At 42.9% G+C, this 21,078-nt stretch overlaps 1 protein-coding gene across 1 annotated transcript in view; it reads right to left on the bottom strand.

Annotated features, from left to right (window-relative positions):
- Nucleotides 1–800: 800 nt before the first annotated feature.
- The window catches only part of LOC126412174 (cytochrome P450 4C1-like), a 121,253-nt gene continuing 100,975 nt past the window's right edge, over nt 801–21,078 (bottom strand). Inside the window, exons 11-12 of the mRNA XM_050081655.1 lie at nt 19,868–20,047; nt 801–1,106 (exon numbers count right to left, since the gene is read on the bottom strand). Of these exons, the coding sequence (XP_049937612.1) occupies nt 949–1,106; nt 19,868–20,047 (338 nt within the window). The 3' untranslated portion in view covers nt 801–948. The remainder of the gene's footprint in view (nt 1,107–19,867; nt 20,048–21,078) is intronic.

The following is a 21,078-nucleotide window of genomic DNA, read 5'->3' as shown; positions in this document are numbered from 1 at the left end:
TTTTTTTCTTTAACGGATCTGAAAATGACAGTAGCCGAAACCGTTAACAGCGGAATGTAGAAGTTTGTGAATTTTTAACATTGTGCAGCATTGCAAAACTGTGATAATTGAACTTGTAACACGTCAGCCTCAGTTGCAAATGTAAACCAACGTTTACCCAGGTTTCACCCAAAATAATTTGGCCTACTTCAGGAGCCAGTGACACTAAACTAATGCATGCCAAAGTTTGCCCATGTCAAATATGAAACTGTAGCACCATAGTAACCAGTTATAAATCTACATTACTTGGGTTGAAGAGAAACAGCAGGCCCACTGCCCCGACGAGGTCGGTAGGTCGCTAGAGCTGCACTGACGTGTTACACGAGTAAAAGTTTGTGTGATGAAGAAGGCACACTAAAATAAAGCGGCAGTAATTGGAAATCGGAAATTCGTGGTAAGGTCTTATGGGACCAAACTGCTCAGGCATCGGTCCCTAAACCTACTCACTAATTAATGTAATTTAAACTAACTTACGCTGTGGATAACACACACACCCATGCCTGAGGGAGTACTCGAACCTCCGACGGGGGAAGTTGCACGGACCGTGACTAGGTGCCCCAGACCGCGCGGCTACCCGTCGCGGCTGGCAGTAATTCACCATCCTCTGAACAACGAGTGTATCATCATTTCTTGAATGAAGGTTGCTAGTAGGAGCAGGCTGCTGAGAGATGAAAAGTGGAACAGACAGCTGCTGTAGATTTTATTAACATAATGTATCCTTGTTGTAAATATAATAATTGCAGTAGTCGAGGAAAGAGATGTGGTTTGAGGTAACGCATGGTGACCTCTGTAGATATGCACTTGATACCACGTTTGAAATGTATAAGACAGTAACGGCAGGTCTGTGTTGGGTTTTTCAGGGCGCAGCGGCGGGTGACCGGTTGTTGGTGGTCGGTCGGCTCGAGTGGCCTACCGCGGCCACAGGCGCAGCTTGACGCCGCTGAAGGGCCGCAGCACCAGCTCGCCCATCAGCTTCAGGTCCTCCAGCCTCTCCACCGTCTGCACGCGGAAGTGGCGCAGGATGTACGACAGCACCGTCTTCTCCTCAAGGATGGCAAATTTCTGACCTGTAAACGTGCGCAGAAAAGCAGTGTTTACGTTTAAATTTTCAAAATAGTGTCTACTTAATCTACAGGGTGAAGAAACAATGCCGCACTTGGAGGTCTGCATACGATTTCTCACCCATATTCAAGACCAAACATTATCTTCAAAAATCTGGTCGGGTGCGTTTTGAAAACAAATGTATGAAAACGAGGAGCTGGCAACGGTCACATAGTGTGGCGCATGGGAGAATGTACAGGGGAATCTTTAGAACCTGTATCACACCGTACTACCGTACCAGCCGTCGTATCTCACTAAGCAGTCTGCTGGGACATCAAGCAGACATCCACCATGTAGCTAGGGTTGCTTCTGTGCGCTAGATCTCGTCGTTTAGAAGAAGGAAATCATTTTGTCACAAGAAAATATTCTGTCACATGACAGTGAAATCCACTAAACTGCACCCTTGTGTCTACTAACCGCGCACAACCATAATTGGTCCTGCCTAGTTCATGTAGGGAGACTTCCCGGTAGAGTACAAATTGGAAATTTGTGATAAGGTCTTATGGGACCAAAATGTTGAGGTCATCGGTTCCTAAGCTTACGCACTACTTAATATAACTTAATCTAAGGACAACACTCACACCCATGCCCGAGGGAGGACTCGAACCTCCGACGGGGGCAGATATAGTACACAAACAATGAATTCGTCGATATGCTTTTGGTGCTGGGTGCATCCGATAACGCAACTACTGCTGCTATTGTTGCTCGTACGTATGCTGCACGATACCCTTAAAGGTATCATGCCGGTAAGAATATGTTTCGTCACCTGGAGCTACGCCTTCGGGTAAACGGTAACATTTTTCCGCAGTAATGGACATAGATCGTCCAGGAATAAAACGTACTCCACAGACAGAGGATGCGTTTCTTGAGACCGTTAACCAGTCACCTCGACGAAGTACCCTTGATGTCGCAAGGCAGTTCCAGATATGTCAAAGACTAGTTGTTGAGCTGTTGCACGATGAAGAACTGCACTCAGATCATTACGTGTTAACTCAACACCAGCGGCCAGAAGACAGCATTCGACGAGTACAGTTTAGTGAATGGATTCTGCACCCAGTGGAAGATAACGAACATTTTATATATAACTTCAATGGATTGACGAGCCTAGCTTCAGTCGTAAGGTATTTTCAAGCCCCCAGAACAGGCATTATTGGCTGAAGCAGAGCCCAAAAATTACCCATGAACGTGACTTTCAAGCACGCTGTGGCACAACGATGTGGGCTGGAATCGTGGGAGAGATGCTTCCAGGCCCTTGCCTGTTACCGGACAAGTTCAGTAAGCTCCTGCAGCGTACGTTTCTTTGCAATACTTCGCCTTTGCATTAGAAAACGTTCCACTTAATGTTCGGCTACAGCTATTTTTCAGCATGACGGCACACCGCCACCCTTTGGAATGAATATAAGTACGTAAATGTTTATTCCCCAAGGAAACCAATTGGACGTGGAGGTTCAACGTTTTGGCCTCCACATTCCCCGGACCTAAATCGATCAGATTTTTGTTTGTGGGGACACTTAAAGGAAAAATTTTATAGTGTCCCATCCAAGGATGTACAGGACCTAGCAGCTCGCGTAAATGACACTTCAGCAATAGTGGATGCAGGTGTGATGAGTAGAGTCCAGCAAAGTATGAGCCAGCGAGTGGTGAAGTATTTGCAAATGCAAGGTGGTCGCTTTGAAAAACTTCTCTAAAATGAACGTTGCTTGTGCGTATACGTACATCTACACCTGCATCTACATAGTTACTCTGCAATTCACACTTAAGTGCCTGGCAGAGGGTTCATCGAACCATTTTCATACTACTTGTCTACCATTCCTCTCTCAAATGGCGCGTGTGAAAAAGGAGCACTTAAATCTTTCCGTTCGAGCTCTGATTTCTCTTATTTTATTATGATGATCATTTCTCCCTACGTAAGTGCGTGTCAACAAAATATTTTCTCATTCGAAAGAGAAAGTTGGTGATTGAAATTTCGTAAATAGATTTCGTCGCAAAGAAAACCGCCTTTGTTTCAGTGACTGCCACCCCAACTCGCGTATAAAATCAGAGACACTATCACCTCTATTGCGTGATAACACGAAACGAGCTGCCCTTCTTTGAACTTTTTCGATGTCCTCCGTCTGTCCTACCTGATAAGGATTCCACGCCACCCAGCAATATTCCAGTAGAGGACGGACAAATGTAATGTAGGCTGTCTCTTTAGTGGGTTGTCGCATCTTCTAAGTGTTCTGTCTACAAAACGCAGTCTTTGTTTCGCCTTCCCCAAAATATTAGCTATATGGTCTTTCCAATTTAAGATGCTCGTAATTGTAATTCCTTGGTATGTAGTCGAACTGACAGCCCTTAGATTTGTGTGATTTATTGTATATCCAAAATTTATCGGATTTCCTTTAGTACCCATGTGGATGACCTCGTACTTTTCTTTGTTTAGTGCCAATTGCCACTTTTCGCACCATACAGAAATTCTCTCTAGATCAATTTGTAATTGGAATTGACAATCTGATGATTTTACTATACGGTAAATTACAGCGTCATCTGCAAATAATCTAAGGGGTTTGCTCAGATTATCACGTAGACTATTTATGTAAATTAGGAACAGCAAAGGGCCTATGCACTACCTTTTGGAACACGAGATATCACTTCTGTTCTACTCGATGATTTACCGTCTATCACTACGAACTGTGACCTCTCTGAGAGGAAATCACGTATCCAGTCACACAATTGAGACGATACGCCCTATGCACGCAATCAGATTAATAGTCGCTTGTGAGGAACGGTATCAAAAGCCTTCTGGAAATCTAGGAATATGGAATCGATCTGAGATCCCTTGTCGACAGCGCTCAGCACAAGAACGATATTTTCCGAATCCGTGTTGGTTATGTATCAATAAATCATTTTCTTCAAGGTGATTCATAATGTTCGAGTACAGTATATGCTTCAAAATGGGGTCAGTGATATGGGTCTGTAATTCAATGGGATATTCTTGTTTCCTTTCTTGAATATTGGTGTGACTTTGTTACTTTCCAGTATTTAGGAACAGACCTTTCGTTAAGTGAGCGGTTGTATATGATTGCTAAGAAAGGCACTGTTGTGTCTGCATACTCTGAGGATAAGACTGAACGCCAAACGTACAGAATGGAATTATTGTGCATAGTATAATGTGCTATCTAGTGTAGCCTACCTATTGTGTTTTTTATATCTCATTAGATACAGACGATGTTATTGTATCCACTATTATTTTCTGTTTGCTTGATTTGTGTCATGGACGAAACAAAATGGTCGGTTAGGTCTGTAAGAAGTTCATGTTTTGTTTTAATGTTTAAATACAGCTCAGATAACAGTAGTAGAAAGACATACGCAAGATACGCATTGTGGAGGTGTTAATTGGATACTATTTCATGTTTTAACTGAAAAAAAATAATTGGCGCGAAAGCCGCATATCCGTTCCCCACAGCACCGCTTCGTCTCACTGAACTAATAGGACAGCTCCAGCACAGCGCAGAGCTCATGCTGTCTGTTTTTGGCCACGCCACACGCAGTTACAGCGTTGCCAGAGCCTCGTCTTTAAAACGCGTTTCTATTAAAGCTATTGGCGAAACAAGGTTTTCCTAGATATCTTTTTGGCCATTAATCGCAGGCCGACCACCAGGTGTTGTATTATTTCTTCACCCTGCATATGGGCTCCTTTAACATAATGCGCAGCATGCCAGCTTGCGAGACAGGAAAGTCAACAGACACGGCTCGAACCCGTGTGGTGGATTAGCAACGTGAGGTGGTACATCGACCATGATCGGTGTGGTGTTTAGGCGGTCGCCCACGCTCGTTTAGGCAAATGCTAGGCTGGTCCCCAATTCCGCCTGAGAGAACACGATACACAAACAGATAAAATATAATACCACACAGAACAAAGTTTACGCGATTCAGAGGCAGATGGAGTAGTCGATTACCCTCTTATAAGCTACCTTCACGAATGTTTAGCTGTCGATATTACCTGCAAGTTATTCGAGGTATGTAAAGTACAGGACATTTTTTGTATAGTTTAGGTGTTTGAAATAGGTAAGTATGCACACAGGGAGGAAAGGCTGTACCAACTACTCTACGCGCGGTACTTTACGCTGCAAAAATGAGTGCCCTCAACATGTTTCCTAAAACTACTTGCAGTGCGTCTTAGCAGCTAAAATTTTGACACTGCTTTTGTTCCTCTGTATTCTTTCTACGTATAAAATACCAGGGTAGGTTTCGATATGTCGGAATGGACCATTCCCTTGTGAGCTGTACGGGGTACCCGAAATCCATCTCCAAAATATCGGCAGTTGATCAGGGACCGATGTTCTCTGGTGGTTTCACAGCAATAATCTAAATACGATTTATTTCGTTTGCCATTCCAATTACCTTTGGTATTGCAAAAATACCTTCACACCGCAATATGCAATCAGCGAATAGTACAACCTATTTGAGTTGAACTGTTTCAAGAGAAGATGGAATAGGCCGAACACGTAATGAATTATTTAACGATCTACAGGAAGCTATATTTTAATATACACTGCCTGCACCAAACAAGTGAAGTACCAAGGAAGGCAGGGGGAAATGAGATGAAATTTCATGGACTGAGAAGGTGTGTGAAGTATTTCAATGATTAAAAATTCGAGTAAAATTCACAAACAACTTGGCAATATGAACCCACTTGTCAGCATGAAGTTGCACCCGCTCATCCTGAATGTCTGCACGGATTCAGCTAGAAATTTGAAATTTGAAATTTGTGGTAAGATCTTATGGGACCAAACTGCTAAGGTCATCGGTCCCTAAACTTACACACCACTTAATCTAACTTAAACTAACTTACGCTAAGGATAACACACACACCCATGCCCGAAGTAGGACTCGAACCTCCTACGGAGGGAACCGCGCGAACCGTGGCAGGACGCCCAAGACCACGCGGCTACACCGCGCGGCAATTCAGTTAGGAAAAGTATGATAAAGCCTCTGTATCTTCTCCTGAGGCAGACTGACCAGCAACTGTTGTAACTGGTTCTTAATATCATGATACTGGGAAGCAGTCGACATCACAGGTGGCCCCCGTTCTATTGGAGACAGATCTGAGGATATTGCTGGCCACAAGAGCACCTCAACATCACACGGACAGTTAATAAAGACGTGTGCCGTGTGTGGACATACATTGTCGTGTTGGAAACTATCACCACGTTCCCATTGAGTGAGAGATAACATATGAGGATGGAGGATGTCCGCCAGGAATCGCTGAACCGTGAGGGCTCCCCAAGTCACAACTAGCCATGACCTGAAGTCACACCCAGTGGTTCGTAACACCACGTCATGGGGAGTAACATAGTTGTGCCTCACTAAATTGTTGCAAGGATGGAACTTCTCCTTAGGTCGCCAACATATTCGCCTACGATGGTCACCTGGGGCAGTGAAGAACGGCGATTCGTCACTGCGCGACTCCATTCATCAACCGACACAAAATTTTGCTGAGAGTTCCTTAATTGTCCTTCGATAATATGCACAGATGTGTTGGGTTTACGATATGATTGCTGCACAATACGGCTATGCTCCATTGTGGCGATCAGACGTCGTCGAGCGAAATCTTGACGATAGTATAGCTGCCCTGACATTCCAATGCAGTCCAACATCACTATCACGGGCGAATGCCTCAAAACTCTGTGTGATGCACGATTCGACCAGTAGATCAAATAGAGAACGACAATGAGCAGCATTTCAGACTCAATGAAATACGCAACATCTCTGTGTCTTTCACAGTAATAATTGAATATCTGAGTTTGTTCATGAGCACTAGATTGTATAACCTACGAAGCATTTTAACAATACTACACACCAACAACAGTAACGAACTCTGGTGGCAGTTCTACTTGCCACAGAGAAATGCAACTCTAATACCTTGGACACCCGTAGATGGGTTGTAGATATACGAAGTTACATTGAATCCAATATTGTCTTATGGGTGTTACTTTTTTTATTTTGTTAGGTAGTGTACATAACGCTAATGACCTTGCCGCAATGGTAACACCGGTTCCCATCAGATCACCGACGTCAAGCGCTGTCGGGCTGGGCTAGCACTTGGATGAGTGACCATCCGGTCTGCCGATCGCTGTTGGCAAGCAGGGTACACTCAGCCCTTGTGAGGCAAACTGAGGAGTTACTTGATTGTGAAGTAGCGACTCCGGCCTCGTACATTGACATTCGGCCGGGAGTGTGGTGTGCTGACCACATGCCCCTCCATATACGCATCTAGTGACGCCTGTGGACTGAGGATGACACGGTGGCCGGTCGCTACCGTTGGGCATTCCAAGGCCTGTTCGGGCGGAGTTTAGTTTTTAGTGTATATAACGATGGCGAAGCGATAAGGAACTTCTTTCCTTCATTAGCATAAATGTTTCAGGAAACATTAGTAATTATTTTTTCATATCATTCTCGGTTGTTAGTACCGGCTAAGAGAGTGTGAATTAATTAATCTTCAGCAGTAAAATTGAGCTTAGGTCAATGCGTAAAATCTTAAGTCCGAACGGAACTATTCCATGTTCCACAATCCATAATATCTCATGCGAGGCAGACCTGCTGGGGACGCAGAAGCCACCTAAAGTCCGAATTGCTCTACAGAAAGTCTGCATTCCAGTGCTTTTTTCATCTCATCCAATAAATTTACTCATGACTACAGAGGACGGATGATGGGCTAATACTACTCGTGACACCACCCTCCAATCTGTCGCTCCTTCTCAATCTGATGCTTCTTTGCCGCTTCAAAATCCAACACAAAACGTTCACATGTTCTCTAAAATCACATCTGTCTACGTAATGAAAATCTTGGCTAGTACATGTTATTTTTTCTCCGTAGGTGCTTTAATTCTTGTGTCGTCTTCGGGGTATGTATGTAACAATCTTCCGCACATTGCTTCAACACCAGATTAAAGGGCTCCGGAAGTGTTTCGTGTTCAGCGTCAGGGGGCGTCAGTGTGCCACTGGGCGGGCCGGGGTATTTCAGGCACGACGGGAGTTGCCCTGCGGCCGCCCGCTTGCTACTGCCTTGAACGCTTGGGGCGGAGTCGGTGGCCGTCTTGCCTCTTGCCCTTCGGAGGATTGACTGGACGTCTGTCGAATGATCTACAGTTGCCCCACACGCATTTGTCAGCATGAGTTGCGAGGTGTAGCTTGGCCCCATCCAGTTAACTCTTCATTGTTTGATGGCGCTTATTAGCTTTCACAATGCGGTAGCTCAGCGTGTTCGGTCAGAGGGGCGCTGGCCCTCTGTAATAAAAATACTGAGTAAACGAATCAACGGTCAACTTGAATGGATGTCCTATGACGTCCGCCTAGACCAAACGGAATGAACATTAGCGAACAAAATAAAAAAAAAAAGAAATATTCTCGGTCCCGGGTTCGAAAACCACATCCGCTTAAATTTTGATTAATAATGATCATTGGCAATTGCAGACTTCGAGCATAACAAGTCACCCTCATTATGGCAACAGTCTTGCCAAACAGGGCAGAGAAGCGGACAGAGATTCAGGGCACTCTCTTGTCCTTGGGTGGGAAACGACCCCCTAAAGGCGGAAGCATCGGCAATGATCAACGACATGAGGATGCAGAAGGCAATGGAAACCACTGCATGAAAGACACATAACGTCTATCCACAGAACATGCGGCCTGTAACTGAAAAAGTGTCATGATGATCTCTCCATTGTCAAAAGATTCTGGAATAGTCTCCCAGTGGAATGTCAGGGGGGATATGACCATGAGAAGACTGAGTAATCAACGAAAGGATAACGTATCACGAGTCGGGGCTTGAATGTGGTAAGGAAGTTAGAAAATCTGAAAAGGAAAGTGCAAAGGCTTAATCTAGGTACAGTAAGGATCAGTGAAGTGAAATGGAAAGAAGACAAAGATTTCCGGTCAGTTGAGTACAGGGTACTATAAACAGCAACAGAAAATAGTACAACTGGAGTAGGATGTGTGATGAATGGGAAGGTAGGGGAGAGAGTATGTTACTGTGAACAATTCAGTGCTACGATAGTTCTTATCAGAATCGACAGTAAAGCAACATCGACAACTATAGTTAAAGTTTAATGCCGACGACGCAAGCTGAACATGAAGATAGAGAAAAAGTATATGTCCATATTGAAAGGTGATACCACACAAAGGAAGATGATAATCTAATAGTAATGGGGGACTGGAATACATTTCTAGGGGAAGGAGTGGAAGAAATGGTTACAGGAGAATATGGGTTGGGACAAGGGATGAGAGAGGAGAAAGACTGAGTTCTGTAATAAATTTCAGCTAGTAATAGCGAATACTCTGTTCGAGAATAACGAAAGGAGGGGTATACTAGGAAAAGGCCGGGTGATAGGGAAGGTTTCAGTTAGATTACATCATGCTCAGAGAGAGATTCCGAAATCATTGTAATGCGTAACTAGGAGCAAATATAGACTCATATCACAATGTAGTAGTGATGAAGAGAAAAATGAAGATCAAGAGATAAGACAGGAAGAATGAATGCACAAAGAAGTAGTAAGGGAAGACGAGACACTTGAAGTTCTCTAAGGCTATAGATACAGCAATAAGGGATAGCTCAGCAGGGAGTACAGTTGAAGAGGAATGGACATCTCTCAAATGGGCAATCACAGAAGTTGGAAAGAAAATCATAGGTACAAAGAAGGTAACATCGAAGAAACATGGATAACAGAAGAAATACTTCAGCCAATCGATGAAAGAAGGAAGTGCTAAAGTCTTCAAAAAACATGGAGACATGGCTTAGCCACGAGGTTCTGGCAGAATTGAAGCTATGAGGGCGGTTCGTGAGTCGTGCTTGGATAGCTCAGATGAAGGCAAATGTCCCGATTTCGAGTCTCGGTTTGGCACTCAGTTTTAAGCTGCCAGGAAGTTTCATATCAGCGCACACACCGCTGCAGAGTGAAAATCTCATTCTGAATGAATCTGGCAACATACAGTTTGACTTTCGGAAAAATATCATCCACACATTTCCGAAGACTGGAAGAGCTCCGAGAATTATCGCACAATGAGCTTAACGACTCATGCATCCAGGCTGCTGAAAAAAATAATATACATAATACAAAAGGAAACTGAGAATGTGATAGATGGCGATCAGTTTTCCCAAAGAAAAGGAAGTCACCAGAGATGCAATTCTGACGTTGCGGTTGATAATGGAAGCAAGACTAAATAAAAATTAAGACTGGCACGTCCACAGGATCTGTCAGCCTGGAAAATGCGTTCGACAATGTAAGATGGTGCAAGATGTTCGAAATTTCGATAAAAATAGGGGTGAGCTATAGGGAGAGACGGGTGATATACAATATGTACAAGAGCCAAGAGGGAATAACATGAATAGACGACCAAGAACGAAGTGCTTGGATTAAAAAGGGTGTAAGGCAGTGATGATGTCTTTCGCCCGTAATCTTCAATCTGTACACCGAATAAACAATTATGGAAATAAAAGAAAGGTTCGGGAGTGATATTAAAATTAAAGGTGAAAGAATATCAATGATATGATTCGTTGATGACATCACTATGCTTAGCGCAACTGAAGAAGAATTAAATGAGCTGCTGAGTGGAATGAACAACCTAATGAGTATAGAATACGGACTGACAGTAAATCGAAAGTAGTAGTAGTAGAAATGAGAACAGCGAGAAACTTAATATCAGGATTAATGGTCATGAATTAGATGAAGTTAAGGAATTCTGCTTTCTAGGCAGCAAAATAACCTGTGACGACCGGAGCTGGGGGTACAGCAAAAGCAGACTAGCACTGGCAAAAAGGGCGTTCCGGGCCAAGAGAAGCCTGCTAGTGTCAAACATAGGCCTTAATTTAAAGAAGAAATTTCTGAGATTGTGCGTTTGGAGCACAGTATTGTATGGTACTGAAACATGTTCTTTGACAAAACCGCAACAGAAGAGAACCGAAGCATCTGAGATGGACTGATGGTGTCAGGAATGAGGAGATTCTGCAGAGAACCGGAGAGGAAAGGAATATGAGGAAAACAGTGGCAAGGAGAAGCGACAGGATGATAGGACATCTGTTAAGACATCAGGGAATGACTTCCATCGGACTAGAGGTAGATGTAGAAGGGAAAAACTGTAAGGGAAGACAGAGATTGGAACACATCTGTCTATTTCATGTTGTACTGGATATCGTCAATCAGTGAATGTTAGATTTAGTGAGGCTCCAATTTTGAATACTTCCATCAAAGGATCTACTCTGTAAGGTATTAAGAAATGGAAATAGTGCTTTTTTAGACTTCTGTTGTTGCTGAGGGAGGTGTCGCAGTGGTAGGCCACTGGACACGTATTGGACAGGGCGACAATTCAAATCCACAAAAGTCAATTCAGATTTAAGTTTTCTAATTTTTCTAAACAGCTTAGGGAGAATTCCAGGATATTTTACTTGAATGGGTATTGCTGATTTCTGTCCCCAGGCTTTCCTAATCCGAATTGGTACACCATCTTCAATGACATCATCGTTGATGACACGTTAAACACTAATTTTCCTGCCTCCCTTCTGCTGTTTAAACCGTGAGGTGTCTGCATTATAAGAAATGGCTGTAATTTTTGTGATTTCTGCCACAAGGAGTTCTATACATGAACACACTCTTGGATTAAATCCCTTTGGCAAAGAGAGTTACTGTTATATTGGAAATATAACTACGAAATTCGGTTGCTGTACCAATCATCCAACGGTGGAATGCAGTGAATACTTAAGAGATATAGTTACGTGCAGATGTCACTTCCTTCTTTCCAGCGATACTTATGACTCTGTTTTGTCGACGATCGTACTGTGGAGACTCTTCTGTGAGATGCTGTCTTCCGTGTCTATATTTATGAAATTAGGTGAGAAGTATCATAAACTCTGCTTTTTCCTGCGATCACTAGCACAGTGACATGTGTTCAAGAAATACGTGGATTGACTGAAAAGTAATGCCTCCACCTTCGTAACTCTTTAACAGCTGGCAGCAATGGTTTGTGGCAGATACTGGTTTGTTCTGTAGCCTCTTCTCTACAGCTCCAGTTGGTGGGAAGCCTTAGAATTGAACGGTTGTGTTGTTGCAATGTAAAGAATGGATCTCTGCACAGACGGTCGGTCAATGCGATTCAAACAAAGTGCAGTCATTGAATTTTTGACAGAAGATTCATCAGAGAATGAAAGAAATTTATGGTGATTGTGTTGATGTGAGTCTGTGTGTCGGTGGGCGAGTAAGCTTAAAGATGTTGAGGCTGAAATATCTGACCTGCAAGACAAACGAAGAGTTGGACGTCCTGTGACAGCAACCACCGATTTCACAAGCAAAATATTGACAGATTGATTCAGGACAATTGTCGTATCACTCAGAGAGAACTTGCAAGCACAATCGGCATTTCACAAGAACGTGGGGGTTACAGTATTGCTTTGCTTGGCTATCGGAAGATCTGTGCAATGTGGGTACCCCGGATGCTGACTCCTGAAATGAAAGTGCACAGACTTGAAATTCGCCAGGAACTCCTCTCGCGTTACGAGAATGAAGACGCACGGTACTCACATCAACACAACCACAATAAACTGTTTTCATTCTCTGATGAATATCCTTTGGGGTGACACCTTCTCCTGTCGAGAATTCAATGACTGGACGTTGCTTAAATCGCATTGACCGACCATCTGCGCAGGGTTTCATACTTAACACTGTGACAACACAGCCGCTCAATGCTAAGGCTTCCCGTCAACTGGAGCAGTAGAGAAGATGCTACGGAACAAGCCGGTACCTGCTGCATACTAATGCTGCCAACTGTTGAAGGGTTATGAAGGTGGAGGCATTATTTTTCAGACAGCCGTCGTACTTACAACACTCTGCGCCTTTTTAAATGCACCGAATGCAAAGACAACTTTTTGTCACAGTTGCTTAATGCCCCAATACTGTTTTCCGTTTCAGACTTGTGAATACATGATTGTTAGCGACAAACATAGAGTTCTCATTCAAATGTAACTGAAACTATCAGTGTGTTTTCTGAGTTCTAATATAGTTTTAGACAGGGAAGAGTTTTCCATTTATTTGATCCGAAACCTCTATATTTTCGCTTGATGATTGAAAGTTGAATGAGGATGACCATTCTAAACAAGCATTCCACAGTCGTTTGATAATTCTTGAATCTTTGTGTACGCTTTGCAGACAGCGTGATGTACTGTGATGGACATTTACTTAGCAGTGCATTGGACAGAAGCGTGATTTATTTCAGGAATACATGCCGCTCGTTGATTGTTTACAGGTACTATGTCAGAGCAGGGGAGATCTCCGCTGCACAGGTAACACTGCAGTTTTGGAGCCATGATTAACGGGTTTTGGATACTTTCAGGGAGGAGTGACCTTTTATCATAGTCTATATAATTCCAAAATTGTTTCATAACTGCACGTAGACTTAACATACTTCAGCTAACCCCACAAAGTCTTGATTGCTGATGGTCAAGCTGTCTAAGACGTGCCAGCACGTGTCTGGGCATCAATATCAGAGACTCTTGTCACAAGTGCACTGTGGAGCTTGTTGTCTGTGGCCGAGGCAGAAGTGTAGCCACAGTCTAACATGACAGTTACAACACTCCATCGTCTTTTTACTACCCACTGTGATTGCAGCGCGCCAAGTGGCCAGCAAGTGACACCTCTGAGTACGATATCGGACGATTACAAGCACTAGTATTTTTATTAATTTGTAACACAGTTTTCACAGAAGGGAGTGCATGAAACGCCATAAAAATCGACAGTAACTTAAAAAGTCACCATTTTTGTCATTGTCTAGTTTTCTAAGACTCGCGAGGGTATGAAACGGTACATTACAGGACAGTTCATTTACGATTTTCTTGTAACGTGCGGATATTTATGAATAATGTCGTTTCCAGTTAATAACAAAAAACTGCTAATAAACACCGGAAGATCCCACTTTTTTTTTTTTTTTTTTTTTTTTTAGAAAAACATATATCTTCCCAGAAATGCGAAGTTTTATTTGCTACACTTCCAGTAAAATCAGTGACCGTGGAACGTTAAAAACTTGTGTGAAATGGAATACCAACATAATTTAATGTGCAAATATGCCACCACACCTATAGCTGATGGGAAAACCGCATACACATCATAATAAAATGGTTCAAATGGCTCTGAGCACTATGCGACTTAACTGCTGAGGTCATCAGTCGCCTAGGACTTAGCACTAATTAAACCTAACTAACCTAAGGACATCACACACATCCATGCCCGAGGCAGGATTCGAACATGCGACCGTAGCGGTTTACGCGGTTCCAAACTGAGGCGCCTAGAACCGCACGGCCACGCCGGCCGGCTTCATAATAAAACGTCAAAAGAAATAAAAGTTCCTCATTAGAGAAGAAACCAATTTTAGTATTGTCACTACAACTGACCCGCAACCGGCATGAATCTTCAAGACATTCGCTTTTGAAGCAAAGGTAATTACATTTACAAAAATATTCGTATGTCAGAAACTGGGGCGAATCATTAGAGTCCATAACTTTTTAGGTGCAATTAAAGTGACTGTAAGTGGAGTACGCTGCAAAACGTACACACATTCGAAAGTATTTATTTAGTAACAAGTTGTACATCATGGCACTGAATCTGTGAAAGTCGGATGTGTTTACGCTTATTTCACGATAATTCATGTCTCTTTGTAATTTACTAATACATGGAACGCAAAAATATAACAATTATTTCGTTACTTATATTGAAAAGTAATTAAAAACATGCATGACTCTTACAACGGATGTGACTGTCTGCTTTTTCACCGCCTGGAAGCGCTATTGTCGATCTAGCTGTGAAACGGTAACAACTTTGACACCAGAGAGTGTCGTGACTGTATATACACACACACCAAAAATGTTTTTCATCACCTCGTTCCCGAAAGTTCCGGAACCTGTACAGAAAACTGGAATAAAGATCAACATAAACACCATTTCCGCCATTTTTATTGCTCATGAAAACCACACATTGCATGTTGTACCACCATACAGCGAGACCTGCAGAGTTGGTGGTCCAGATTTATGTACACACCGGCACCTCTAATACACAGTAGCACGTTCTCTTGCATTGATGCATGCCTGTATTCGTTGTGGCGTACTATCCACAAGTTCCAGATTTGTCCCACTCCTCAACGGCGATTAGCTGTAGATTACTCAGATTGGTTGGTGGGTAACGTCGTCCATAAACAGCCCTTTTTGGAATATATCCCAGGCATGTTCGATAGGGCTCATGTCTGTCGAAAATGCTGGCCACTCTAGTCAAGCGATGTCGTTATGCTGAAGGAAGTCATTCACAAGATGTGCACGATGGGAGCGCGAATTTTTGTTCATGAGGCGAATGCGTCGCCAATATGCTGCCGATATAGTTGCACTATCAGTCGGAGGATGGCATTCACGTATCGTAGAGCCTTTACGGCGCCTTCCATGACCACCAGAGGCGTACATAATGCCACCCCAAAAGAGCAGGGAACTCCCACCTTGCTGCACTCGCTGGACAGTGTATCTAAAGCGTTCTGCCTGACCGGGTTGCATCCGAAGACGTCTGCGACGATTGTCTGGTTGAAGGCATATGCGACACTTGTCGGTGAAGAGAACGTGCTGCCAATCCTGAACGGTCAATTCGGATTGTTGCTGGGCCCACATGAACCGCGCTGCATGGTGTCATGGTTTGCAAAGATGAACCTCGCCATGGACGTCGGGAGTGAAGTTGCGCATCATGCATCACATTGCGCACAGTTTGAGTCGTAACACAACGTCCTGTGGCTGCACGAAAAGCATTATTCAACATGGTGGTGTTTCGGTCAGGGTTCCCCCGTCCATAATCCGTTGGTAGGAGTCATCCACTGTAGTATTAGCCTTCGGGCGGCCTGAGCGAGACATATCATCGACAGTTCCCGTCTCTCTGTATCTCCTCCATGTTCGACCAACATCGCTTTGGTTCACTCCGAGACGCCTGGACACTTCCCATGTTGAGAGCCCTTCCTGGCAAGAAGTAACAATACGGTCGCGATCGAACTATAGACAACATGAGCTGTGTATCTCCTTCCTGGTGGAATGACTGGAACTGATCGCCTATCGGACCCCCTGAGTCTAGCAGGCGCTGCTCATGCATGGTTGTTTACATCTTTTGGCGGGTTTAGTGACATCTCTGAACAGTCGACGGGACTGTGTCTGTGATACAATATCCACAGTAAACGTCTATCTCCAGGATTTCTGGTAACCGGGATGATGCAAACCTTTTTTGGTGTGCAGCAGTCGCGACTGTGGTGCAGCAGTCGCGATCTGCTTATGAATGAGGAAGGGCACATACGATTTGCTGGCTGCTACCCAAGACAGAGTGCCTTGGGTAGCAGCCAACCTGTGTATTTGAGTTGTGGCTTCTATAGTGACCGCTGAGTGCAGGCTTTCTTTTAGTCTGCCATATCTCAGTGGTGTGCACTCAGTACAGCGCCCATATTGACGTCTTGGTATAACCGGCACCGAATGCAGGCTGTCTGCCTGATATTGATTCAGTGCCATGTACCAAATACTAGGAAGTGTGAAACTTCGCTCTCATTTGCTCCTAGTGGATGAATATAGCATTTAAGTTACTTGTCATTTGTCTATTTTGCCTGTAACCATGCGTGTTACATGGTGTTACACGTTTTATTCAGACGTCAAATTGTGAAACTTCTCGCCAGTCCAATACTCAAAATATTTATCACACTGATAGTGCAGCGTTGTCTGTTAGATGGTTGCACATACGTGAAGCTACTGATCTCAGGTTGTTATCGCGCGATTCTGATAGGTTTAGTGTGTCAGCTGCGCCAAACCTATGTAAAGACTTCGATGTGTGTTAGGTTAATGATGTACATGTCAAGTATGTTCCTTTTTGTAGAGTTTTGTGTTCGACATGAACTTTGAAAAATTTATTGTCTGCTTGTAAATGTGTCACCACTTGATTCTGTGAACTTTAGAGCGCCATTTGCATTAAGGTAATATAACTGACGTAAATAAATTAAGCATGTTTTATTCTGTGAAGCTTCTGCGTGAACATTTATTTTAAAAAATTGGTGGGTGCTTGTAAATACCCAATTTAAGAGCAGAAAGTATAACTGGTTGCGAAAGTACAGTAACTATAAGTTCAAAATTTGTCATCACTGCTCTCTTTGGTTTTATATTGGACATTAGCATTCAGTTTTTTCATCACCTTTGGTGAATCATTTTGCCTTAATACTGCGCCTATGTGAGTTTTGTTATGTTTTCTGCATAATGAGCACTGGACATCACAGCCACACGTAGTTTGCTGTTAGTAATGAGGCCAAACATTCATATTCCTAGGGTTAAATGTCGTTAAGTATATTTCGACTTGAAGCTGTGTTGCTATCATTTATTATCTTATGGACAATCGTGATGAAATGTACTCAGCGTCAAAGTGTTGTGATCAACCAGGATGAAGTCGATTCATAATTATGCATAATGTTTAGATTTGGCCATTAATTAATAAATGATTAATTGAAATTTGTCCAGTGAAACCACCAGCATGTCGACTCTCACGTTCCCTGCCATATCACTGTCGAGTAGCGTCTGTCACAGAAACAGTAGCTACTTCTCATGTTCAAACATCTAATAACGAAAGTCATGGAACAGATTGCATATTACCGATTCCAGGCCAAGGTAATGAAGTTACGCAGAAAAGGTAAACAGACACCGGTACAGTCTCAATTTCAGTACATAAATTCCGTGTATTGCAGCAGCACAGTAGGAATCATTATTTAGTTTTCGTGTGACAAAACAGTATTTATCAAGTTATCACTCACTGACGCTGTCATATCCCAAATTACATTTACAACATCGCATTTGATAAACGTTAGACGTTGCGTTCGGAGAGTGTCAGTGACATATTGGATTTTAGAATGTTACGGTAAAGATCATTCCACAGAAGTTACTAAAAATTATATTACTATCGTTATTATGGCATTTCACACGAACGTTACTCAACTAGAAACACAAACATAAACTTACAAATTTACTAAATTTAGATTGAGTAGGGGAGATAGTACGAAATGTGGAATACCTTTGAAACTGTTGTGGATATTTAAAAGGGCTTTCAGGAAGTGTGTATCTACTACGAAAATTTAGATTTGCAAATGTTGTTTACAGCTATCTCAATTATGACGACTGTAGTCACAAAAACCATTGCTTTTCACAATATATATAAATGACCTAGTAGATAGTGTCGGAAGTTCCATGTGGCTTTTCGCTGATGATGCTGTAGTATACAGAGAAGTTGCAGCATTAGAAAATTATAGCGAAATGCAGGAAGATCTGCAGCCGATAGGCACTTGGTGCAGGGAGTGGCAACTGACCCTTAACATAGACAAATGTAATTTATTGCGAATACATAGAAAGAATGATCCTTTATTGTATGATTATATGATAGCGGAACAAACACTGGTAGCAGTTACGTCTGTAAAATATCTGGGAGTATGCGTGCGGAACAATTTGAAGTGGAATGATCATATAAAATTAATTGTCGGTAAGGCGGGTACCAGGTTGAGATTCATTGGGAGAGTCCTTAGAAAAGGTAGTCCATCAACAAGGGAGGTGGCTTACAAAAAACTCGTTCGACCTATACTTGAGTATTGCTCATCAGTGTGGGATCCGTACCAGATCGGGTTGACGGAGGAGATAGAGAAGATCCAAAGAAGAGCGGCGCGTTTCATCACAGGGTTATTTCGTAACCGTGATAGCGTTACGGGGATGTTTAGCAAACTCAAGTGGCAGACTCTGCAAAAGAGGCGCTTTGCATCGCGATGTAGGTTGGTCGTCAGGTTTCGAGAGGGTGCGTTTCTGGATGAGGTATCGAATATATTGGTTCCCCCTACCTATACCTCCCGAGGAGATCACGAATGTAAAATTAGAGAGATTCGAGCGCGCGCGGAGGCTTTCAGACAGTCGTTGTTCCCGCGAACCATACGCGACTGGAACAGAAAAGGGGGGTAATGACAGTGGCACGTAAAGTGCCCTACGCTACACACCGTTGGGTGGCTTGTGGAGTATAAATGTAGATGTAGATGTAGAAGACCGATATGAAATGCGTCCATCTAATGGAATGTGTCGATCAAATGGACTGTCGGGTCAACTGTGTGTCTGGAGTCTGGATCCAGTAAGCAGAAAGACGGGACTTACAAAAGTCGTTCAACTGATCCTTGAATGTTGTCGTCAGTCTAGGACACTTACAGGGGGGGGGAGTTAAAAAGATGGAAACTATCCAAAGAAGAGCGGCGCGTTGCAACACTGGTTAGTTTAGGAAGTGCGACAGTGTTATGTGAATATTCATCCAATTACATTGATAGCGTCTGTTAAAGACGCACTGTGCCCAGTGAAAAGTTTAGGGTCACAATTACAACAACGTGCGCTACTAGAAGAGTCGAGCAATGTATTATTTCCTCCCACGTATAACTGACGATAAGATCATGAGTGGAAAGTGATGATCTTGAATGTATGAGAATTTAGAGCTCATACTAATTATCAGTCTTCTTTCCCACGCACCATTTGCGAACGACACAGAAACTGATGGTCATATCGGCAGTACTCATTATCTGTTACCACAAAACGGCTTGCGAAGGTTAGAGGTAGTTCTATCCTCTGATATGTCTACCGTTAATACGGAAAAATAAAGAATGAGCCAACAATGAGAGCTGTGACAAGCTGACTCACCAATGCAGTTGCGTGGTCCTCCGCTGAACGGTACGAAGGCGAATGGGTGTCGCTTCTGTATGTTCTCCGGCAGGAACCTGTCTGGGTCGAAGCGTTCGGGGTCCGGCCAGTGATCGGGGTCCCGATGTGTGTGGATGATGTTCATCGTCAGCATGGTTCCCTCAGGAATATTATATCCGCCTGCAACATGCGTGATGCTCTTGAAACTGAGTCTCATCCACAGCATAACTAATTTGGGAGTTTGTGGGAAAAATCTGCGTTTTGTACAACATCTATCTTTTTTGGCTTAAGGACTGGCCGCCCAACTTACATTTGCTGCTGTAACATGTCAGAAAAAGAGAATTATCAGACTCCAATGAAACAGTCTCGTCTTATTCACAAAATTATTAGCTAAGGTATATTTCTCAATCATTTATTTCTTTACGTATGTTTTTGGATAGGGCCCGCCTTTAGCAAAACACAATTTTGTTTCTTAACCCAAACATGTTTCACGAGCAGTTGCAGCATCTTCAGTGGGCTTTTATATTTTATCTGTTAAAGATAAAGAATGTTCTTTACTGTTTGTACACATGTAACTATTAGTTTTTAAATCGTAATTACAGACATTTGAAGAAAACACATTAATTGTGAATTCATACCTTTTTTAGCACATGGTGTGGTTTTTCTGATGAGTTGTGCTTCTACATTGACTGTTTTGTTCCACAGTTTGTCATCTGCAACCACTTACACCTTAAAGTAGATAAATTGATTAAATCAAAATTACTATTTGAAAATTGTTATTTCTATGCCTGGAATTCACTGTGATCCGTTGATCACCTCAAATGAGAGTGTTCGCACGTGTGAACGCGGGAGATCGAAGAAGTTCTTCGCGAAATTGTTGCTGTGATTACAAACGCCTCGCCAATGACTCACCTTGCTTTTGTTCACTGCCAAGTCTACGTAGAGATTCTGCAAGCACATACGAGTATCTACCGTGCAATAGATTGTCGAGAAAGGAAACTCACTGGCAACTGTCTGCCTGACACGCTCCTTCGTTACAGAGTAATTTTGAAAGATAGATAAGGTACCGCCACCTATCGGAACTTCATGAAACTATAGGGATTGAAGAGGCAATTTTCCCTGGTGATCCACAACTAATTCCTCATTATTCAAGTGAAATTGGCTGAAGAAAGAATGTGTTGCATTACTTATTGAATGTCTCTCGTGTATGC

The sequence above is a fragment of the Schistocerca serialis genome, chromosome 7, assembly GCF_023864345.2.
Source record: "Schistocerca serialis cubense isolate TAMUIC-IGC-003099 chromosome 7, iqSchSeri2.2, whole genome shotgun sequence".
Taxonomy (NCBI): domain Eukaryota; kingdom Metazoa; phylum Arthropoda; class Insecta; order Orthoptera; family Acrididae; genus Schistocerca; species Schistocerca serialis.
The sequence above is the reverse complement of the archived record's forward strand: the minus strand, read 5'-3'. Positions and strand labels throughout refer to the sequence as shown.